We start from the raw sequence: 22,309 nt of genomic DNA on the forward strand, positions 1-22,309 counted from the left end.
GATTAAAACATTTTACGGTTGAATCTCCAACACAGAAGGCATCAGAATGGCGATGCACGTACGTATAGGAAAATTACCATTCCCTCTACCCTCGTTAACGACTCACCCGTCGAGCATAGGCTCTCTTCTGAAAATCGAGTTTAGGGAAGTTCACGTTTCATGATCGAAATTTCCAAATGCTTTTCAGTAACCCCTTGGCCATTTTCACCCTGAAAGCGACGACAATCGGGCGATTAGCCGTGAAACGGCTTTACGGCTGAATTTGCATACGGCTTGGCGATTAAACGACACACGATCGAGACCAAAGCGAGAAGCGCAGAAAACAGCAGAGGTCGATTAAAACAAAGAGAAAAAAACTAGAGAGGCGAGCGAACGAAATTCCCAAAAGAAACGAGAAAACTTTATATATATTTACAATAGAAAAACGAACCTAAAAGAAAAAAGAAAAGGTGACTGCAGAGTACTACCATTTGTATTTTATAAGCCGAAAGAAATTAGACTTGCGACATTAATTATCCGAATAATGAGCTCAATGTTCTTGCCGTATCTCCCAGTGTACCTGCAGGACTCGTTGTGAACTCCACCAGCAACTAAAGATCATTCTCTTTCTTTTCCCTCCGTTACCATTTTCCTTTACGACGAGGATTGAATCGAGTGGTTGGGGTTTGAAAACGACTACAAGAGACATGTTTTCACTCTCCTAATGTGGCATGTACAATGTATTTCGATGTATTTACACATATAACACAATATGATATCATCATACGTACTTCATTTCAATTTTTTTCCATTTGAAAATTTTCTAAATGTTTTCTTTTCTTTTTTTCTTTTCTTTTATTTTACTACAAATAGAAATATAAATCACTCTTCTTGCACTAAATTTCTAAATACTTCGTTTCACGTTCAAGCATTTTGTTTAAAATTAAAAAAAAAATCTAGCATTTACAATCTGCTGAGGAAAAAAATTCTATAAAAAAAAGAAAACAAAAACATCGTGCGCGATTAAATAGAAAAAAGATTATTTGGAAAAAATGTCATCACAATAATTTATGAAAAAATTAATCAATTAAGACATTATTTTCGCTGATTGACAAAAAAGTGAAAATACATACAACTAAATTATGAAAAGATTTACATTACAATAATTCAGGAAGCTGTATAATTTTATGTGAGAGTTCTTCTCTCGGACCAATCGACCGCACATTGTATTACCGGATAACTCACTGGCATTGTAACATATTCGACAAATAATGGTTGCGGTGGATTCCTTGGTACAAATTCCTCGGCCAATGGATTCAATGCCTTCTCCTCCTTAACTTGGGAAATTGAAATTAAATGATGATTGAGTCTGTCCTCATCGACGCCGTGTATGGTGGCCGATTTGAAGAATTGTTGCCACAAATTGCGACAGCATCCGACTGTTAATAGTGCGACTGGATCGCCGACAATTGCCACAAGACATTTGGCACGTGTCACCGCTGTATTGAGGAGTCGTGGATTTGTCAGAAATCCATAGTCAGTTATATTCACTTCCGCCGTATGCCGACTGCAATGACGTGTGCGAACGGTGCTTATGAAAACTGCCGTGAACTGCTTCCCTTGAACATTGAGTACACGCTCGACATTCACCTCCTGGAGCCGGTGCTTTCGAAGTTCATTTCGTATTCTGTACACCTGTTCCATGTAATGGGCCAACACTCCAATTGATCCTTCGCCATAGGGTCCCCATCTTTGCTTCGGCCAATTGCGCTTTAGATCGTCAACGCGCGCCACCAATTCTGCTACCTCTTCGTTGTTGAAAAAGCCGGTGGAATTGTTCCCCTGCAAGGAGCAAATGCAACTTTGGTCAGTAGGGGAAGGGTGGACTTTTTTTTACAAAAAGCCTACAGGCGAAACTGGGAAAATTTCGGTCCGTGCTAGCAGTGGATCATAAAGTAGATACCACTGCTCGCCCGGACTAAAACAAATTTTCCCCAGGGTGGACCGAGTGAGACTGCAGACTTTAGGTTTCGCTGCTAGCCCGGACCAAAGCTGTATTACCAAATTCTTCTCAGTGTAAGAAAATTCTGAACCTACAGTAGAGTAGGCTAAGATCCGCTGCTAGGTTGAACCTGTAGCCCAACCTAGCAGTGGATCTTAAAGCCTGCCTCATCAAAATTCTCTACTTTAGGACTGAACCTAAAGTAGGGGACCGACCTAAAATATCAACCAAATTTTCTACTTCAGGACTGAACCTAAAGTAGAGTAAGCTTTAGGATCCGCTGCTAGGCTGGACCTTTGGCCCAACCTAGCAGCGGATCTGCAGTCTCACCAAAATCTTCTCAGTGTAGGCTGATCCGCTACTAGTCTGGGCCTTCGGTCCAGCCTAGCATCGGATCTTAAAGCATGCAGTAATCGATTAAAAAAACTACGATCCTATTTTATTACAATACAGAAATAGAAAGTCCAACAAACCTTAACTTCCTGGCCCTCGACTGCATAGAACATGAGTGGAGTTTGCAACGGATGTTTATGCAGAACAGCTCCAGCCTCGACTTGCCCTCCGTAAAAAAGTTGCGATGTCAATTTAACAATATCGGCATGAGCACGATAATTTTTACAAAGTTGAATTCTGCAAGGATGATTGGGTTTGTAGGTTAAATGAAGTCTCTCGAGAAGACTGGTACCAAGTCCACGCTCTCTAGCAAGATCACTGTAAACCTCGGGTGCCAATTGCATTTGATCACCGGCAAGTACAATGCGCGTTCTCTCGTTTGCCAAAGCCAGTGCTGTTAAGGCTTCACATTCAAGAGCCTGTGCCGCTTCATCGATGACGATGTGGGACGGTTCCAAATCAAGGGGTGTCAAACAACTCGATGTTGCAAGGGTTGTAATGATCAAACCACATTCAGCAATGTCCTCTTTTGTCGGTTCACGGAATCGACCACTTTGATCAGTCAAAGTGTAATCACGCACCACTGCATGTACCTGATAAATATAATACCATTCAATAATCCACCTTTTGAAAAGCGTTAAGAACAAAGAACAACAGAAAATTCCAAATAAAAAATTACTAACCGTATTTCTTCCTCGACCCTTGTAATAAATCCTAACGGGCTTCAATCGTGGATTCTGAGACTGAGTGTACCAATTATGAAAGAAATCCTTGACGTACAAATCAGCGGCACTGTTACTTTGGGTACAGAGAATTATTTTACTTGTCGGATCATCGAGAAGGAGAATTCTCAATGTTTCAGCAATTGTTGATGTTTTTCCAGTGCCAAATGGTCCTAATAAAAGAATTGGAGGTAAAATGTCATCCTTCGGTGCCATTATCACAGCTACGGCTTTTTTCTGTTTATCATTGAGTACATATGTCTGCACCATTTTGTCCCATCTCTTGTTCCAAATATAATGCTCCTCACCGTATTTGTGACTCGAACTTGGAAATACAATTTTTGTATCGGGGAGACAGTCTATTGCTCGATGCCATTCACAGAATGGCAAACGATTCAGTAGAAACTGTACCTGAACCTTGAGATCGGTGTCTGCTTTAAATCCGAGTTTTTCCACGCATTCTTTCGACAAACGGGCATAAATTGTATGAGTACATTTGTCCTCGACATGTGCCTCAAATACCATATCGTTCTCAGTGAATTTTGGCGGATTCTCTCCAACTGGCCTAATCACAATACTATTGCAGCCACGTAGAAACAAACGACCGCATTTTGTATCTTCCGTTAATTCTCTTCCCAAAGGAAGCTACATGGAACATTAACAAAAAAGAAAAATACTTCCTGTTTATGTGATCAGAGAGAATGTGAATAGATTATATCTGGAAAGCGGACTCGACTGTATTCAACGCATTGATTATAGGATTATTTCTTTTGTATCTTTATTTTATGCACATGGTGTTTATGCATAAGACAAGGACAGAAAAGAGTAGCCAAAACAATACAGATTCATAATCAACGGATCGAAATACGTGAAAGATAATGAAAGTAGAAATAAAGTTAAAATTTATAGACAAATGTTTTCTTTAAATGTTAGAGGAAATTATCAAATAATTTGACGAATGGGATGGGGAAAAAAAATATAATTCACACCTGTGCAAAAAGTTCGCTGGGCGGTGCATATTTGGCAAGGCTAGATCCATCGGTGTCAGAATGGAGAATGTAATTATTGGACAATCTCAATTGTGCAGCTTCATTGTACCTGGCAACTTGTTCATGTCTTGCTAATTCCTCAACGGTAACCAATTCGTGCAGTCGTCCTTTGTAATTACTTGGTGTTAATGTTCTTTCCGTGAGAGTTGAATGTGTTAAAAAGAAATGATCCGTTTCAGGATAAGGATAGGCTCTATCTAGGTACTCTTCACGTGGATCCTTGGCAGTTACAAATGGCGAACTGAATGGTACAAAATTCTTATGGGTCTTACTTAATAATCGTTGATTTAAATTCAAAACATATTGACTTGCATCATTTAGCCTCTGTAGATCTTCTATTGGTACGCAATCAATACAAATTTTTCTCAATATCACTGGACGTTCTTTACCAAATGAAAAGAATATATTTTGTCGATAAGTCCCATAATCATTTGATTTGAAATTAACTTCAATTTGATAATCATTATCGAAATTTGTCACACGACCTGGACCATGATCCGAGCATTTCAATTGCCATTCTTTTCCATTACAAACACCCTGCAATTTTTGTCCAGTTTTCTCATTAATTATTGCTTTGAGGATGAAATTTTTCTGATGACTGTCCATTGAGAGTGCAACATTTTGAAGTGGTTTGTCTATGAATCAACATTTGAGTCAAATTTTATTTAAATGTCTCGGTTGAAATATTCATGGGAGAATTAATAGATTTTAATAGATGTGTGGAAATTTATTTAATTTTCATGAGATGTTAATGAATGTTTTAATAATGTATTAAAACGGTAATTAGTGATAAACGTTCAAAATTCATTAAAATTTATTACAATAGTAGTGCACATATGGAGTATTCAATTATCTAGGTGTTGTAAATTTGCATATAGAATTATATACATGAATTTAATTGAAAAAATTACAAACATAATTACACGTTCCAATATTACAATTAACTAAGTAAAGAAACACACATGTATTTTCTTTTTGATAAGAGAAAATCCTGATAAAATTATTATTTCTAACACTTGATAAGCATAAGGCAGAAATAAATTTTCATTAAATTTTAATACTCTAATTAGATTGATCATTAAATACTAATTTCTATTGTAATAAAAACTAAATGTCACGTTAATTTAGACAATGATTGTATAAGCCACCAACAAATTACTGAAGAAAAATAATTATAAAATTATGTACAATATATGACTAAAATATTTTTTATTCTTTCTTGATGCATACTCACGAAGTTCGGAGCATTTAATTTAAGGAAATTTATTTAATTATTCTTGAAATTAAATATTTATTAAAATAATTTTGCGTCAATGTTAAAAAATGTAATTATATGGATTCTAAAACATCTGAAAAAAATTTTTTTATTTTTTTCAAGTTAAATTCATCGCTTTAATTTTCATGTACCTTAATTTTTAAGAAAGTAATTGTTACTTAAGATACAATTATTAAAAAATAACGTCAGGGATCACGGCGATTTTTTCATGTAATATTAGGTAAAAATGGGGATTCAGTTTAAAAAAAGGGGAATTTTTAAATTAAGTAAAAATTATTGTATTAAGGCATAAAATTTATTTCAAAGTTTTGTTACTTCTTTTATTTTCAGCTTTTTTAAATTAAATTATTTTTTTGTTAAGCTTTTTAATTAATTGATATATTTTAATATCTTTTTCCGTAACTTTCTTCAAATTTTTAATTAAAATTTTTATTACAATTCTACTTTTGTATTAAAATTACGTGAATTTTACGATTCTTTCTTGGCAAAATTTCCTTCAAAAATAGTAAAATTTAATAGGTATTAAAAACAATTTTCCAGAATTACTTTTAATATTTTCAAAGACAATTTTTTTATAAAAATTGGGAAAATTTAATTCAAAAATAGTAAAATTTAATATTAAAAACAATTTTCAGAATTACTTTTAATATTTTCAAAAAAAAATTTTTTTCTAAAAATTAGAAAAATTTAGTTCAAAAATAGTAAAATTTAATCTAAAAATAAAAATATTTAATAGCCAATAATTATTGTAATGTTCGAGCAAAATTTAAATAATTTTGATAAAAAAATTGACATTTTATTTTAAAATATTTAAAATATTTTTAAAATATTTTTATTTTTGGAGTAAACTTTATAATATCCGTAAGTAAATTTGATGGAAAATTAGTAAAATATACCTACTTTGAATTTAGTAAAATTTATTCTGAAATTAATTCAATTTGTAAAAAATTCCAAACAATTTGGATTTTACTCGTAAAAGTAAAAGTTATTTTAAATTTACCTTTTATGAAAAAATTTCCAAGTTTAAAGAGAAAAGAATATAAAGATTTTTAAGTTTCAAAATACTAAAATTTTTCAAAGTTTTTGCGAAAAGTAAAAATTTGTTCTTCAAACATAACTAAAAATTTTTCAAACTTACAAAAAATGACAATTTTTATAAGTTTTTTTTTTAAATTAGGGGAAAAAGGGTAGAAAATTTTATTAATTTAAGGGGAAAAATAGAAAAAAGAGGACTAACTGTGATCCCTGAAATAATAAAAAATATGAAGATTTTAAAGTTTAAATTTACGAAAATATGGAACTTTTTTGGAGTATCTTTCTTGTCTATTCACTTGAAACTAATAAAAAACATCGTTTAAATAAATTTAACAAATACAAGAGAAGAATTAAAAAAATAAGGAATATGTCTTATAATTTCTATTGTAATAAGAAAGATAAATTTAAAATATGATAAAAAATTACAATAAACAATTGTTGAATCAATTATGAAAATTATTATCATACTTGTTCATTTGTTACAATTAAATAAATATTTCGTCAATACATATTTACAAGACAGAAAAAGAAATGCAAATTCTTATCTCATAATCACCAAAAGTGATATTGATTTACTTGTTTACCTTTGGATGTTATGAGTGAATGACACTGTTCTTTATTGAAGGGGAAAATTTACATTAAAAAAAATTAGATCCAAATGAATTTAAATAAAAAATGAGTAACTATACGTTTATAGAATAGTAAAAATATAATTATAATAAAAATTCAGTGTCAACGTAATTATATCCGTTTTTCCTCAACGCTCAACAAATTTTCACGCATATTTCAACTTTTTTTACAAGGAAAAAAATGAAATTCTCTACGTATGAAATTAATTTATTTTAATGAAATTTGAATTTTATATTTTTCACAGTTAAAAGAAATAATATTCGACATTTTTTTGAATATTTATTCTGGAAAATAACTCAAAAGAGTGATTGTTATCTATAAATGATTGAAAAACAAAGGAATTGTTTATGTGTGAGAAGAGGCAATAATGTATAGAAAAAAAAGAAGAAGAAGAAGAAGAAGTAGAGTTAAATTTCATGATTAAATGGTGAAACAATGAATGATATGTATATGAACTCTCTCACCGTGCGCACGTATTTTTATTTTCAAACTTCTGTCGTTGATTTTCTCAGTGATCCGAAAATTTAATTTACTATCAGGCTCTTCAACAACAACATCACTAGGATTATTTGCTCTCATCCATTTTCTCTGCAGGGTTTTGCCGAAATTTGGAAATGACATAATTTCGTTTGGAATACAATTATCGGCCATGGTAGCCATAAGTAAGGTTGATGATCTGTGTGGATACGAGAGTGATGGGGAGAGAGAGAGAAAGAGAGAGAGAGGGGGATTTGATGAAAATAACTAACTTCTCTGGCCGCGTGTTTCCGTGAAAATACAAAAAAAAGTCTAAATGCGTTTGGAATTGGCAGAAAATCACATTTTCTAATGCTAGAAACGCGTTTTAGTGAATTAATTTGCGGAACGGCGACATTTTAAAACAACGCGATACACCTTCTTTCAGAACACTGCGCCGCTGCACGATTGTTAAAGATGGCACTCGGCGACTCTTTGTTGTGCGCATGCCTTGGAATGGAGAACGATGCGATCTATCAGCGGGGAATTGAAGTGAAGTGTCTCTAACGATCCCTACCGTACCGAGTATGGAAACAGTGGCGGCACTCGTGCTCTGCCGTATTGACAGTTTTATTTCTCGAGCGCCAGTGTTGCCAGACATCTCCCTAACGTGTAACGTCTCACAGGTCTCACAATCTCACATAATTTGATGAGCTGTCCTGCTTAGTGTATGTGTGTTCCGTGTGTTCTATAACGATTTGATTATGTGATACAGAAATCAGTGCAACGGACAGAAATTGATCTCGGTTTTTGTTCTAATGTCAGACAAAATTAAATGTCAATAACAACACTTCAGAAAAAGGTGTTTTTTTCATATCTGAGCTAATTTCACCCCCTTAAAGGGGGTGCCCAAGTCGACTGGATTTTTACATTGAGCTTCCAATGGAAAATTTAACTATTTCTAACAATTACGACTGTAATTCTTTCAAAATTCAATCAATTTTTTGTTTAAAATTTTTAAATAAAATTATTTCAAAACTTTAATAATTGTATTTTAAAATAAAAATTTTAATATTATTAGAGTTTTACAACAATTAAAATTTTCAAAGGCTTCAATTTAAAAATCTTTTGAAATTTAATTATTTCTAAAAATTTACACTACACCGCATCTAATATTCAATTAGGGTCATTTGGGGTAAATGTAAACAGTAGATGTTTCAGCTAAATTTACAAATTAAAAAATAAGTACGACGTCAATATTTTTACCTCAGCTCACCTACAAGATGTTCTGAGTATTGCCAATATTTTATTTTGACAATTGACAATGCCATAGTGTAAGTTGTCTTTTAATGCAAAAAAGATTGAAAATCAAAATTTTACTGTTTCAGTATTTTGTCTCGCATTTGCATAAAAATAAATTTAAAAATCAAACAAAAATATGTAATTCTTCCTTATTAATGCCCTAACAAAAATTGACTTTGATTTTTGATTTTCGTCAATTTAGTTAATAAATAATTAGGTGTTTACATTTACCCCGAGAATTCGAAAACTCGGGGTAAATGTAAACAGAACTTGAACTACATTTTAAAAGAAAATAATTGAATAAATTTGCTTCTATTTCACAATTTTATTAATTTGGCAATGTAAAATCACATAGAAAAGGAAATTAGACCCTCTTTAAGAAAAAGAATTTGATAAAAAAAAAAAATTTTTTTTTTGTTGAAAATATGATTAATTTTTAAAAATATTTTTAGGTTCATCCGCCATTTTGAAAATTTAAAATTTGACTTCAAATTCGTATTCAGCGACCTCAAAAACCCCCGAGTAGCCAGATTCAAGCAAATTTGATCAATTTTTAAAAATATTATTTTTAGGTTCATCCGCCATATTGGATCCACCATTTTGAAATTTAAAAATTCAATTTTAGATTCTTATTCAGCAAAATAAAAAAAAAAAACTTCTTTTTACCAAGTTGAATGAAAATCTATTAAAATTTGTTCAAGTAATTCAAGTTTTTACATTACTAATTTTGTAATGGTTGATTGTTTATTTTATATGATACATTATCAGTCAACTGGTTGATTTACTATACATCTACGAAGAATTTTTTTTCAGTTTTTCCATCCCTTAAAACAGTAGTATACTTGAAATAACTTGTTTCTTAAACCTCGCTTAACTACAGAGGTGTTTACATTTACCCCGAATTTTAGGAAAATTTCAAAATCTCGGGGTAAATGTAAACAGTCAGTTTTAGGCGATTGAAGTGCATCAATATTTTTTTGAACCTCATAAAATTTTTCTAGGGAACTCTAGTAACAAGTTCATGCAAAAAAAATCCGTCCGTTTTACTTTTTAACAAAAAAAACTAATGTTTTTGGTGAAAAAGAGATATTCCGTTTACATTTACCCCAATTGACCCTATTACCTTAAATTTTAAATGATTTTTATTTTTAAATGAATAATTTATTAAACAATTAAATATTTCTTAAAACTAAATTCTTATAAGGAACTTTATCAAATTTTTTTTAAATATTTAAATTATTCTTTATTCGAAAAAGTTTAATATACAATTTTTAAGAATAATTTTATTTTTAGAGGTATTCATTTAAAATTGTATTAGAAATAATTGAAATTCTAATAAAAATTCTAATTCTAATAAATTTCTAATAATTTCTAATAAATTTTCTAATTCTAATAAAAATTTTATTTTTCTTTATTATATTTATGAAAATAATTGTATCCCTGTAAAAAATTTTATTATTTGCGAAAATAATTGGATTTTTGAAAATAAATTTATAATAAATTTGTAAATAATTCAATTTATGTAAAATGCTTATTATTAATGAAAATAATTAAATTATGTTTGCCTATAGAATTTTATTTAAATTATTTTAAATAATTGAATTCTTTTGGAAAATTGAATTAAAATAGTAGATATTATAAAGAATTGAATTCCTGCAACGAATTTTATTATTCTTGAAAGAATCTAAATATTTATAAAAATAATTTAATTCTTGCAAAGAGTTTTATAAAAATTTTTAAATAATTGATTTCTTTCGACTAATTTTATACAAATTCTAATTCAAATAATTGAATTCCTGAGAAAATTTTTATTATTCATGAAAATAATTTAATCCTTACGAAGATTTTAAAAAATATACTTGTATATTCTCTCCCATTATATCTGAGGGTTAAAAGTTGCGCAGAAAATGTGTACGATCTGATGCGCGCGAAATTATTTTTCTGACATTTTATGTATTTAATTTAGGGGTTAGGTTGCCATATTTATTCATTTCGCGCCGGATAAGGAAGGGATTTCTCAAGATGGTTAATTTGTCCCTCTGTTAGAGAAATGGCACGAATATCTGTCAATGGTGAATTTGAACATTTAGATTGTTATCCAATAGCTAACTCTCAAATATGAACGATTTGTCCCTCCAGATGTTTAGTCCAATACTCCAGTTTTGTCAGTGAATAATATTGAATTCTTGCAAACGATTTTATTAGAATGTTTAAAAATGGTTGAATTTCCAAGAAGAAATTTATTACTTTTAAAAATAATTGAATTCTTTTTAAAAATGCCTCAGAATAATTGAATTTTCTGGAATAATTTTGTTATTTATGGACATAATCGAATTCTTTTGAAGAATTATTTATGTAAATAATAGAATTCATGGGAAGAATTTTATTAAAATCTAAAAGAATAATTGAATTATTTCAAATAATTTTAAAAAAACAATTTTTTAAATAATTGATTTTTTCAATGAATTTAAATTAAATTTTTAAGAATAATTACATTTTTTGGGCAATTCCTGTAAAATTATATTAAAAATAATTGAAATCCTGGAATAAATTTTAATATTTATAAAAATAAAATTTTTTTTCAAAATGCTATTCTAAATTAATTGAATTTCTGTGGAAATTTTATTATTTATGAATATAATTGAATTTTGGATGAATTTTATCAAGTTTTTTAAAAATAATTGAATTCTTTTGCGAAATTTTATGAAAATACTAGATATTGAAAATAATTGAATTTCGAATATGTTTTGAAAATAATTGAATCGTTTTAATGAATTTGATTATAATTTTTAAGAATAGTTTTTTCATTTTTGTATTAGCGAATTTAAAGTAGTAGGAATTCTCAAAAAAGAAAAAACAGAAATAGTATAGCTTTCAGTGGCTGAAATTTAAAAAAGTACCCAAATAGTAGCATAATGTAAAAAAAGTAGTAAATAGTAGGTTTTAGAATAATTGAATTCTTGACAAAAACTATCTTACATTTTTTTTAAATAATTGAATTCTTGCGACGAATTTTATTAAAAAATTTTTAAACAATTGTATTGAATTTTTCCAAAGAATTTTATGAAAAATTTGTTTTAAATAATTAATTGATGTGAACATTTTATTTATTAAGGAAATAATTAAATGTTTTAAAAAAATTTTATAAACATTTTTTTTAAATATAAATAAATTCTTTTTGGACATTTTTTTATCAAAATAGTAAATATTGAATGTAATTAAATTTTGAAAAATTTCTGAAAATAATTTAATCATTTGAAAGTATGTTGATAGTAATTTTCTACTAATGAAATAATGCGGATTCGTTTACCAATTGAATTAGTAACAGTTTTACTAATCTTTAGTAGTTTTTTACTAATTGCTAGTAGAAAACTACTAATTCATTAGTAAGGCGTTTACTAATTTGAAATAGTAAAAAATCCGTTCTACTAATTGAATTAGTAATTTTCTACTAGCAATTAGTAAAAACCTCCTAAAGATTATTAAAAACTGTTACTAATTCAAATTGATAAACGAATCCGCACCAGTTCGCAGATTTAGATAGTAGTGTTAAAGAAAAGTATCTTTTAATGTCACAAACCTAAAAAAAAATGTATGAAAATAGTAGTAAATCGTAAAAAAGTAGTAAATAATAGTAGGTTTTAGTAGATGAATACGAAGCCTGCGCAAATTATAAAATATGATTAAAAACTCCTTAAATATTCCTGAAATTGGTTACTTGGAGGTTTACGGGGTCGCTGATTACGAATTCGACATCAGCTTTATTTAAAGTATCAGATTTAATATTTTTTTGAATTTTGAAAAACTAATGTCAGATTTGTAATCAACGACCTCAAAATAACCTTAGGATACAAAGTTTTATACACCCAGAGAAAAATATTATTTAAACCAAATATATTTTATTTGAGTTAAATAAACGTATATTTGTCTCAGAACCAACTAGACTTTTTATTTCTTTTAAATAAAAATTTTATTCGACCCAAATAAAACATATATTTGAGATAAATAAAATTTTATTTAAACCAAATAAAATTTATTTCAAACAAATAAAAAGTCTAGTTGGTTCTGAGACAAATATACCATTTCTCTGGGTGTAAAAACACTGCAAAAATAAGTGTCTTTTTTTATATATCTTAAAATAAGATGTAAAACTGAAAAATCGTATCTTATATCTTATAAAATAAGATGTTTTCTAAAGTATCTTACTGATTTCTAAGATGCTTCGTTTTAGCAATCAGTTTTCCCCAAAAAATATGCTGAAAATGTGTTCGAAGATACTTTTAACATCTTAAATTAAGATATTTCAAATATAACTAAAAAGTGTCTACCAAAACATCTTAAATTAAGATACTTCTTTTTGCAGTGTAATCCATTAAACATTTTTTAAACACACTTTTGACCCATAAACACTGGAAATCTTCTCGACAGCCAAGGGGTTATTAATAAATCAATAAAATGCAATGTGCATTTCATCATTCTCAAAAATTTTGAATTGTTTCGTTTAAAAGAAATTAAATTTTTTGCTTTCGCAGAAAGAAAATCTTCTTTGACGGACGCTAAATTCAGAGATTTAAAAAATTAAAAAAGAACAGTTCTGTAATTCCGGAAGTCAGGATAAATATTCCCCTCAAGGCAGTGGGATTGGTTCGGTTGTATTTAAACTTTTTAGTTTTTACTTATTTTTTTTTTTATTTGAACTAAGTAAATATTTACTGGACATAAATATTTTAATTTATGGTATCTATTAAATAGTTATTTGAACCAAATACAAATTACTTAAGTCAATTAAATAGAATAATTTAAATTAATAAATATTGCTTTAAATCAATTATAAAAATTACTTGATTAAATAATGCATAGTTTTTAATTAAAATAAATATTTATTTGCATCAATAAAATAATTTTTTTGAAATAACTAAACTTAGAAGGTTAGATTTTGAATGTTAGCCTGATTCTCTGAATAATTAGTAAGAAAAGGGCGAAGATACGTCCATTCTTTTCTTACTAATAGGATTTTCTGTAGGTAATGATCAGGGTGTTTTTTTGAAATTTTTACTGCACTATTCTTACGCATGTCACCGTCACCAATATTGTTACAATATATATTGTAACAATATTGTTACAACAAAGTCTAGACTTTGGGTTTTTGCAAGTCTAGACAATATAGTTGTATAATAATATAAATTTTTCTTTCTAAACCAGAATTTGAACATTTACAAAATTAAAACCTTATAGTGGTTAGAAAATGTAAAAAATTATTAATATTTATAAAAATATAAATTATTTTATTTAAAATCATTGTGTAATAAGACAAAAATTATGAAGTGACATTTACAAAAAATGTCATTGTACATTATACGAAATGTTATTTTTACGTATTCTCTTACTAAACCTTTCATTTTCGTCCGCTATCCTGGATTCGCCATTTTGTATTTTTAAAAAGTGACTTTGGATTCATAATCAGTGGAATTTTACTGAAAATCAGTTGAAAAGTACTAAAATATCAGTCATTCTTCACTGATTATTATTTTATTGTGATTTATTTATTAATATTGTAAATTTCTGTCAAACAAATAATTTTACTAAAAGTCAGTTGAAAATTACACTTACAGTAGTGTTTCATTCGAGCAACACGATCCGAGAAACGAACAAAAAACGATTTTCTTTTTGTTTTGATAACCAAGCTGTCATCAGGGTGTCTACTATTTTCGTTTAACAAAATTCCCGGTTATTTCCCGGTTTTTCCCGGATATATCCTAATTTTTTCCCGGTTTTTTTTCTTATCAAATGTAAATTTAAATTTGATTTTAAACATAAATAAATCATTAAATTTTCTGAAAATAATGATTTTTTCAAGTTTTTAAAAATAATCTTGTCTCTTTATAATTATAATTGAAAATTGGATTTTTCAATTTTATTAAAATTACATTGATAATAATTGAACTTCTGCAAAGAATTTTACTATTTATAAAAATAATTGAATCCTTCCAAAGAATGCTATTATTTATGAAAATAATTTAATTTTTGTGAAGAATTTTATTAAATTTTTTGAAAATAATAAGCAGCAATAATTAATTATTTACTTAATATCTAATAAACATTTAATTTGCTCAAGAAATAAATAAATATCATTTATTTGAACATTCAGAAATTTAAAATGATAAAAATTTAAGAGAAGTTCAATAATTATAATTATTAAATAATAATAGAATAGTATAATTTTTAGAAGCAAAAAATTGATTTAAAACTGTAAGAGGGACTTAAAATTTTAAAAATAAAATTATAATTATGGTCACTAACTTCCCTTGATTATTTTCGAAAAATTTAAATAAAATTCTTTAAAAAAATTCAATTATTTTTCAAAAAAAGTAAAAAAATTTCAATGATTTGTTTAGAAAAATTTAATTATCTTGAAACAATAGAATTGAAAAATTACAACAATTTTATTTTTTAGATTTAAAAAAATTTTGCGAAAGTTCAATTTCATTAAACAATTTTAAGTATGTATATTTTTTTAAATTAACTAATAAAAATTTTAATTATTAATTTTCGCAGTAAGAAACATGAATACATTAGAATTTAACTCTTTATAATATTCAATTATTAATCAATTATTAAATTAAAATACTTTGAAAATTCTATTTGTTAAAAAGTTTCTAATGAATTTCTTTAACAAATTTAATTACATATTTTCAGTCGAATTTCACAATATTTCTATTAACTCCATAATTTTTTAAAAATTTATTTACATAATATATTTGAATTGGTAACTGATTTTTTATCATCAAATTAATTATTTTTAACTAACTTAAATTTAGAGAACAGTATAAATATCTATAAAAATTGAAATAAAAATTGATTTTTTAAAAACAAATTAAAATAATAAAACTTTTTTAATTTTTGTGAAAAAATTCCCGGTTCGGTATAAAATTTCCGGCTAATTCCCGGTCAAATAAAATTCCCGGTTATTTCCCGGTTTTCCCGGAATTCCCGGTTAGTAGACACCCTGTGTCATGTTCGCTCGTCTTATTGAAGTAAATTTTCATAAATGTTTATTTACATTATTCGAAGATAATTAAATCTTAAAAAATTACTATAAAAAAATTCTAATAATATTAGTTTTTAAAAATATTATAATGTTATTTTTCGAAAATAATTGAATTTCTTAAAATAATTCTTATATCCTAATTTACCTTTAAAAATTTTTTTTTAATTTTTGGTAATTCAATTATTTTCAAAATTTGCAATTAAAATTCTTCAAAAAATTGTAACAAAATACTTGAAATAAATTAATTATTTTCAATTAAATTTTGCACAATTTCAACTATTCAAAAAGGTTTCTATTGTAGACATATTTGAAAAATTTAATTGTGTTAAAAAATTATTCAAAGAAATCTAAGTATACTTATTTTTAATTATCTATAACTTAATCTATTGAATTTAGAAAAATTACATCAAGAGGACAAAACTTTGTTCTTTCGTCTACTTTTGAATAATGTTTAGAAAACTAAATTTTTATTAATGTTTATTAAAAAATTATTTTATACCTAAAAATGTTAAATTTTTTTAATTTAGGCATGATTACAATCACAGGCACACAAAAAAAAAGTTGTCTGTTCATTGAACAAGACCTACATGTCTTATAGTATTTTGGCCCCCTGAATACGAATATGAAGTCAGAATTGCTCCAGCACCCTCTGTTTTTTTTTAAATCGAAAAAACTACCCTTAAGTCTAAAATTCAAGAATTAAAGTAAAAAAAAATAAAAACACGGCTTTCTTCGGAGTAGAAGAATATATTTGTGCGTTTTCTTCTTTCAACAACTCAAATAATGTCAAAATTGCTCCACCACCCCTGTTTTTTTAAATAGGAGAAACTACCCTTAAATCTAAAATTCAAGAACTAAAGTCAAAGAATGAAATAACCACTTTTTTGCGAAGTAGAAGAATATATTTATGCGTTTTCTTCCTTCAACCACTCAGAAATATTGTCAAAATTGCTCCACCACCCCTGTTTTTTTAAATGGGAGAAACTACCCTTAAATCTAAAATTCAAGAACTAAAGTAAAAAAATATGAAATAACCGGTTTTCTTAGGAGTAGAAGAATATATTTATGCGTTTTCTTCCTTTAACCTCTCAGAAATAATGTCAAAATTGCTCCACCACCCCTGTTTCTTTTAAATGGGAGAAACTACCCTTAAATCTAAAATTCAAGAACTAAAGTCAAAGAATGAAATAACCAGTTTTTTTGCGAAGTCGAAAAATATATTTATGCGTTTTTTTCTTTCAACAATTTAGAAATAATGACGAAATTGCTCCATCACCCCCTGCCCTTAAATCTAAAATTCAAGAATTATAGTAAAAAAATGATATAACAGGTTTTTTCCAAAGTAGAAGAATATATTTATGTACTTTTTAAAAAAGCATCAGCATTGCTTCATCACCCTCTTATTGATTTATATTGAAAAAACTACCCCTTTAAGTATGAACCCAGAGTATACTAACAACAATAAAAACAATTAGTTTTAGACAAAAGCATACGTTCCTTTATTTTTGTCAATTATAGGACAAAGGTAAAATAAAGTCATAACATAGTAAAATTAACAACAGAAAACTTGGATTTATTTAAAATAAAACTATCTTCACTTAATAAAATTATACAAATATATACATATCGCCAAGTCCCGGGTACAACTGAAAACGTGGTCCCAAAGGCCAATTCGTCATGAAAATCTCAGTAAATTGCGCAAACGCAATTTACGGTCTATCCCTTCTCTAGAACCTTTATTCGTTCATGTCTTTCGTCCTACTCAACAATTTTTGTTCTCATAACTAAAAAGCAGAATCAGAGTTAATTTATCATTATTTGTTGTTGAAAGAAGAAAACGCATAAATATATTCTTCTACTCCGAAGAAAACCGGTTATTTCATTTTTTTTCACTTTAGTTCTTGAATTTTAGATTTAAGGGTACTTTCTTCGATTTAAAAAAAAGTAGGGGTGGTGGAGCAATTTTGACATTATTTGAGTTGTTGAAAGAAGAAAACGCATAAATATATTCTTCTACTCCGAAGAAAGCCGTGTTTTTATTTTTTTTTACTTTAATTCTTGAATTTTAGACTTAAGGGTAGTTTTTTCGATTTAAAAGAAAACAGAGGGTGATGGAGCAATTCTGACTTCATATTCGTATTCAGGGGGCCAAAATACTATAAGACATGTAGGTCTTGTTCAATGAACAGACAACTTTTTTTTTTAATAATAAAAATTAAAAATAATTATTTTTAATTTTTATTATTTAAATACACAATTAAAAATAATAATAATACTCCGCAAAAAAGCCCAACTAATAGAAAAATAAAAAAGTAGGTTAATTTTAAATTTAGATCCAACTATTACAATGTTATAGATTTATTAAGTAATATATAACAAGTAATATTATATATATATTTCTCTAAATAAAGATGTCTATTGACTTTTTAAAATTGATTTTCTTAAAAATTTCTTTATTAAAAGTATTAATATTTAAATTTTATAGTAATTGCTGTTTTAAAAAATCAATCCGGGAATATTTATTTTTGGTCCGGGAATTTAAAAATAATAATTCACTAGACACCTTGAATTAATTTTTAACTTGATATAATAATTTTAATTCACTAAAATGAATTTAATTTTAGTTTTTAATAGAATTAATAAAAAAGAATTTAAATGTTTTTGGATATCGATTTTTTTCAAAAAATAGGTTATTATTGTATTATTTTTAGTTGTCAGTTATGGGAAAGTCGAGAAGCAGTCGAGAAGTTCGGTCGATGACAATTAGAAAATTAGACGATACGATTTGACAATTAACAAAAGAATAAACAAGATGATCGTTTGAAAACCAAAGACGATAACCAAATAATCGCTCGAAAAAATGAAATTCGCGGATCGAAGTGAAACACTAACTTACAGAAATATAAGTCATTTTTCACTGATTATCCATTTAAAAAATTATTGTTGATGTCTGCCAAACAAATACAGGGTTGCCACGGACTTAAAAAACCTGGGAAACCCGGAATTGTCATGGAATTTTTTTTCAGTCATGGAAAACCTGAAAAATCTGGAATTGTCAGGGAATTTTATAAAGCCTGATACTAAAAGCTCAATTTTTTGTATTTGAGTCGTAAAAATTTCAAGTTTTCAAGTTGACATACAACTTTTTGATTTTAAATTTAGTGCTTACAATTGAAATCAATATGGCATTTCTAAATTTTAGTTTCTTTTGGTCTCTATCTTCCTTTAAATAATTTTTAAATTAATACATTTTAGAAACCCCAAAATGTTATGAAACTGAAGCTACCAACTTTTATGCAATGAAAATTTTTTCTTTTGCTAATTGTTTTTTAATGTAAGAAGCCCTTTAAAAAATTGCAATCGAAAAAAATTGCTTCTGAAGCAAGGAAATAATAATTTAGTTAAAATTTCGGGATATTTGGAAAATCTACGAAAAAATAATTAAAAATCACTAATTTCCTTGCCTTCCTTAGATCCTCTTACAATTTTTTTAAATGACTTGTCACATTAAAATAAATAATTTGTAAAAGAAAAAATTGCTTATGAGGTGAGGAAATAATAATTTTGTTTAAATAATATATGGATTTTTCGAATATCTGTGTAAAAAATCAAAATTAATAATTTCCCCGACTTCGATCTTTTAAAATTTTTTAAAAGGCTTCTAACATTAAAATAAATAATTAGCAAAGAAAAAATTGTCATTGAATAAACGTAGGTAACTTCAGTTTCATAAAATGTTATTAAAATGCTTTTTAAAATACTGGTTTAATAATTGTGAAAAATTCTAAACTTAACTAAATTTTTAAATTTAAAAAGATTTGCTCCTCATCTTTCTTCGGAGCGTATCTCAAATAACCTTACAAATTTTAACTTAATTTTTTGTTAATAATGAAATTAAAAATTAATAACTTATTTTGTTAACAATTTACTTAAAGGATTTTATACTTTTTGTCGTAATTAGCTAAAAACATACCAAAACAATTTTATTTCTGGTTTGGAATTTTTTAAGAAATGGTCTGGAAAACCTGGAAAAGTCATGGAATTTTAAAATCGATGTCTTGTGGCAACCCTGAAATAAATAAGTAAATACACAAGTAAATAAATAAGTTCCATTACAACACAGACAGCGCAGCATTAGCGAGTGAGGTATTTACGTATATTTAAAAAAATTTCAACAGACACTACGTGCATCAACGAACCTTAAAAAATTCAACAATTTATATTATCAATCGTTTATTAAATCTATACATATATGTGATTTGTGTATATGTAGGAGTTTATATCTGCATATGAGCAGTATACATGTGTATGTAATTTATGAACATGTGTGAGTATACATGTACATGTGATTAGTGTATATGTGTGAGTATACATGTGTGGGTGTTATGCGCGCATGCTTGATATTCATAGAACAATACTGCGCATGCCTGATATTCATAGAACACTACTGCGCATTCCTCACATTGATAGAACACTACTGCGCATGCCTGACATTCATAGAACAATAGTGCGCATGCCTGACATTGATAGAACACTACTGCGCATGCCTGATATTCATAGAACACTACTGCGCATGCCTGATATTTAAAGAACACTACTGCGCATGCGTAATATTGACAGAACACTACTGCGCATGCCTAATATTGACAGAACACTACTGCGCATGTGTAATATTGACAGAACACTACTGCGCATGCGCAACAGTGATAGAACACTACTGCGCATGCGTAACATTGACAGAACACTACTGCGCATGCGTAACATTGACAGAACACTACTGCGCATGCGTAATATTGACAGAACACTACTGCGCATGCGTAACATGGACAGAACACTACTGCGCATGTGTAATATTGACAGAACACTACTGCGCATGCGTAACAGTGATAGAACACTACTGCGCATGCGTAACATTGACAGAACACTACTGCGCATGCGTAATATTGACAGAACACTACTGCGCATGCCTAATATTGACAGAACACTACTGCGCATGTGTAATATTGTCAGAACACTACTGCGCATGTGTAATATTGACAGAACACTACTGCGCATGCCTGATATTTAAAGAACACTACTGCGCATGCGTAATATTGACAGAACACTACTGCGCATGCGTAACAGTGATAGAACACTACTGCGCATGTGTAATATTGACAGAACACTACTGCGCATGCGTAACAGTGATAGAACACTACTGCGCATGCGTAACATTGACAGAACACTACTGCGCATGCGTAACAGTGATAGAACACTACTGCGCATGCGTAACATTGACAGAACACTACTGCGCATGCGTAATATTGACAGAACACTACTGCGCATGCGTGGCACTAATAGAACACTACTGCGCATGTGTAATATTGACAGAACACTACTGCGCATGCGTAACAGTGATAGAACACTACTGCGCATGCGTAACAGTAATAGAACACTACTGCGCATGCGTAACAGTAATAGAACACTACTGCGCATGCGTAACATTGACAGAACACTACTGCGCATGCGTAACATGGACAGAACACTACTGCGCATGCGTGACATTGTGAATATGTATACATTTGTGTTAATATTATTTTTAAAAGATATACATATATATACGGCTAGGGTCGGTCGGTCGGTCGGTCGGTCGGTCGTTCTTCAACTTAATATAATAAGAGATGTTTGCCTATAGAATTTTATTTAAATTATTTTAAATAATTGAATTCTTTTGGAAAATTGAATTAAAATAGTAGATATTATAAAGAATTGAATTCCTGCAACGAATTTTATTATTCTTGAAAGAATCTAAATATTTATAAAAATAATTTAATTCTTGCAAAGAGTTTTATAAAAATTTTTAAATAATTGATTTCTTTCGACTAATTTTATACAAATTCTAATTCAAATAATTGAATTCCTGAGAAAATTTTTATTATTCATGAAAATAATTTAATCCTTACGAAGATTTTAAAAAATATACTTGTATATTCTCTCCCATTATATCTGAGGGTTAAAAGTTGCGCAGAAAATGTGTACGATCTGATGCGCGCGAAATTATTTTTCTGACATTTTATGTATTTAATTTAGGGGTTAGGTTGCCATATTTATTCATTTCGCGCCGGATAAGGAAGGGATTTCTCAAGATGGTTAATTTGTCCCTCTGTTAGAGAAATGGCACGAATATCTGTCAATGGTGAATTTGAACATTTAGATTGTTATCCAATAGCTAACTCTCAAATATGAACGATTTGTCCCTCCAGATGTTTAGTCCAATACTCCAGTTTTGTCAGTGAATAATATTGAATTCTTGCAAACGATTTTATTAGAATGTTTAAAAATGGTTGAATTTCCAAGAAGAAATTTATTACTTTTAAAAATAATTGAATTCTTTTTAAAAATGCCTCAGAATAATTGAATTTTCTGGAATAATTTTGT

The 22,309-nt window shown here is 28.3% G+C and overlaps 2 protein-coding genes across 3 annotated transcripts in view; one reads left to right on the forward strand and one right to left on the reverse strand.

The window, feature by feature from the left end:
- Positions 1 to 22,309, forward strand: part of LOC122511517 (prolyl 4-hydroxylase subunit alpha-1) — a 379,541-nt gene that overhangs the window by 290,847 nt on the left and 66,385 nt on the right. The window lies entirely within an intron of this gene.
- LOC122511509 (probable helicase with zinc finger domain) lies at positions 690 to 7,996 on the reverse strand. The gene is made up of 5 exons (XM_043626805.1): positions 7,551 to 7,996; positions 4,086 to 4,780; positions 3,058 to 3,741; positions 2,455 to 2,967; positions 690 to 1,821 (listed from the first exon to the last, which is right to left on the reverse strand). Exons 1-5 carry the CDS (start codon positions 7,744 to 7,746, stop codon positions 1,165 to 1,167), a joined length of 2,745 nt encoding a protein of 914 aa, XP_043482740.1. The 5' UTR covers positions 7,747 to 7,996; the 3' UTR covers positions 690 to 1,164.

This window comes from Leptopilina heterotoma, unplaced genomic scaffold (genome assembly GCF_015476425.1).
Source record: "Leptopilina heterotoma isolate Lh14 unplaced genomic scaffold, ASM1547642v1 Lhet_121, whole genome shotgun sequence".
Classification (NCBI taxonomy): Eukaryota; Metazoa; Arthropoda; class Insecta; order Hymenoptera; family Figitidae; genus Leptopilina; species Leptopilina heterotoma.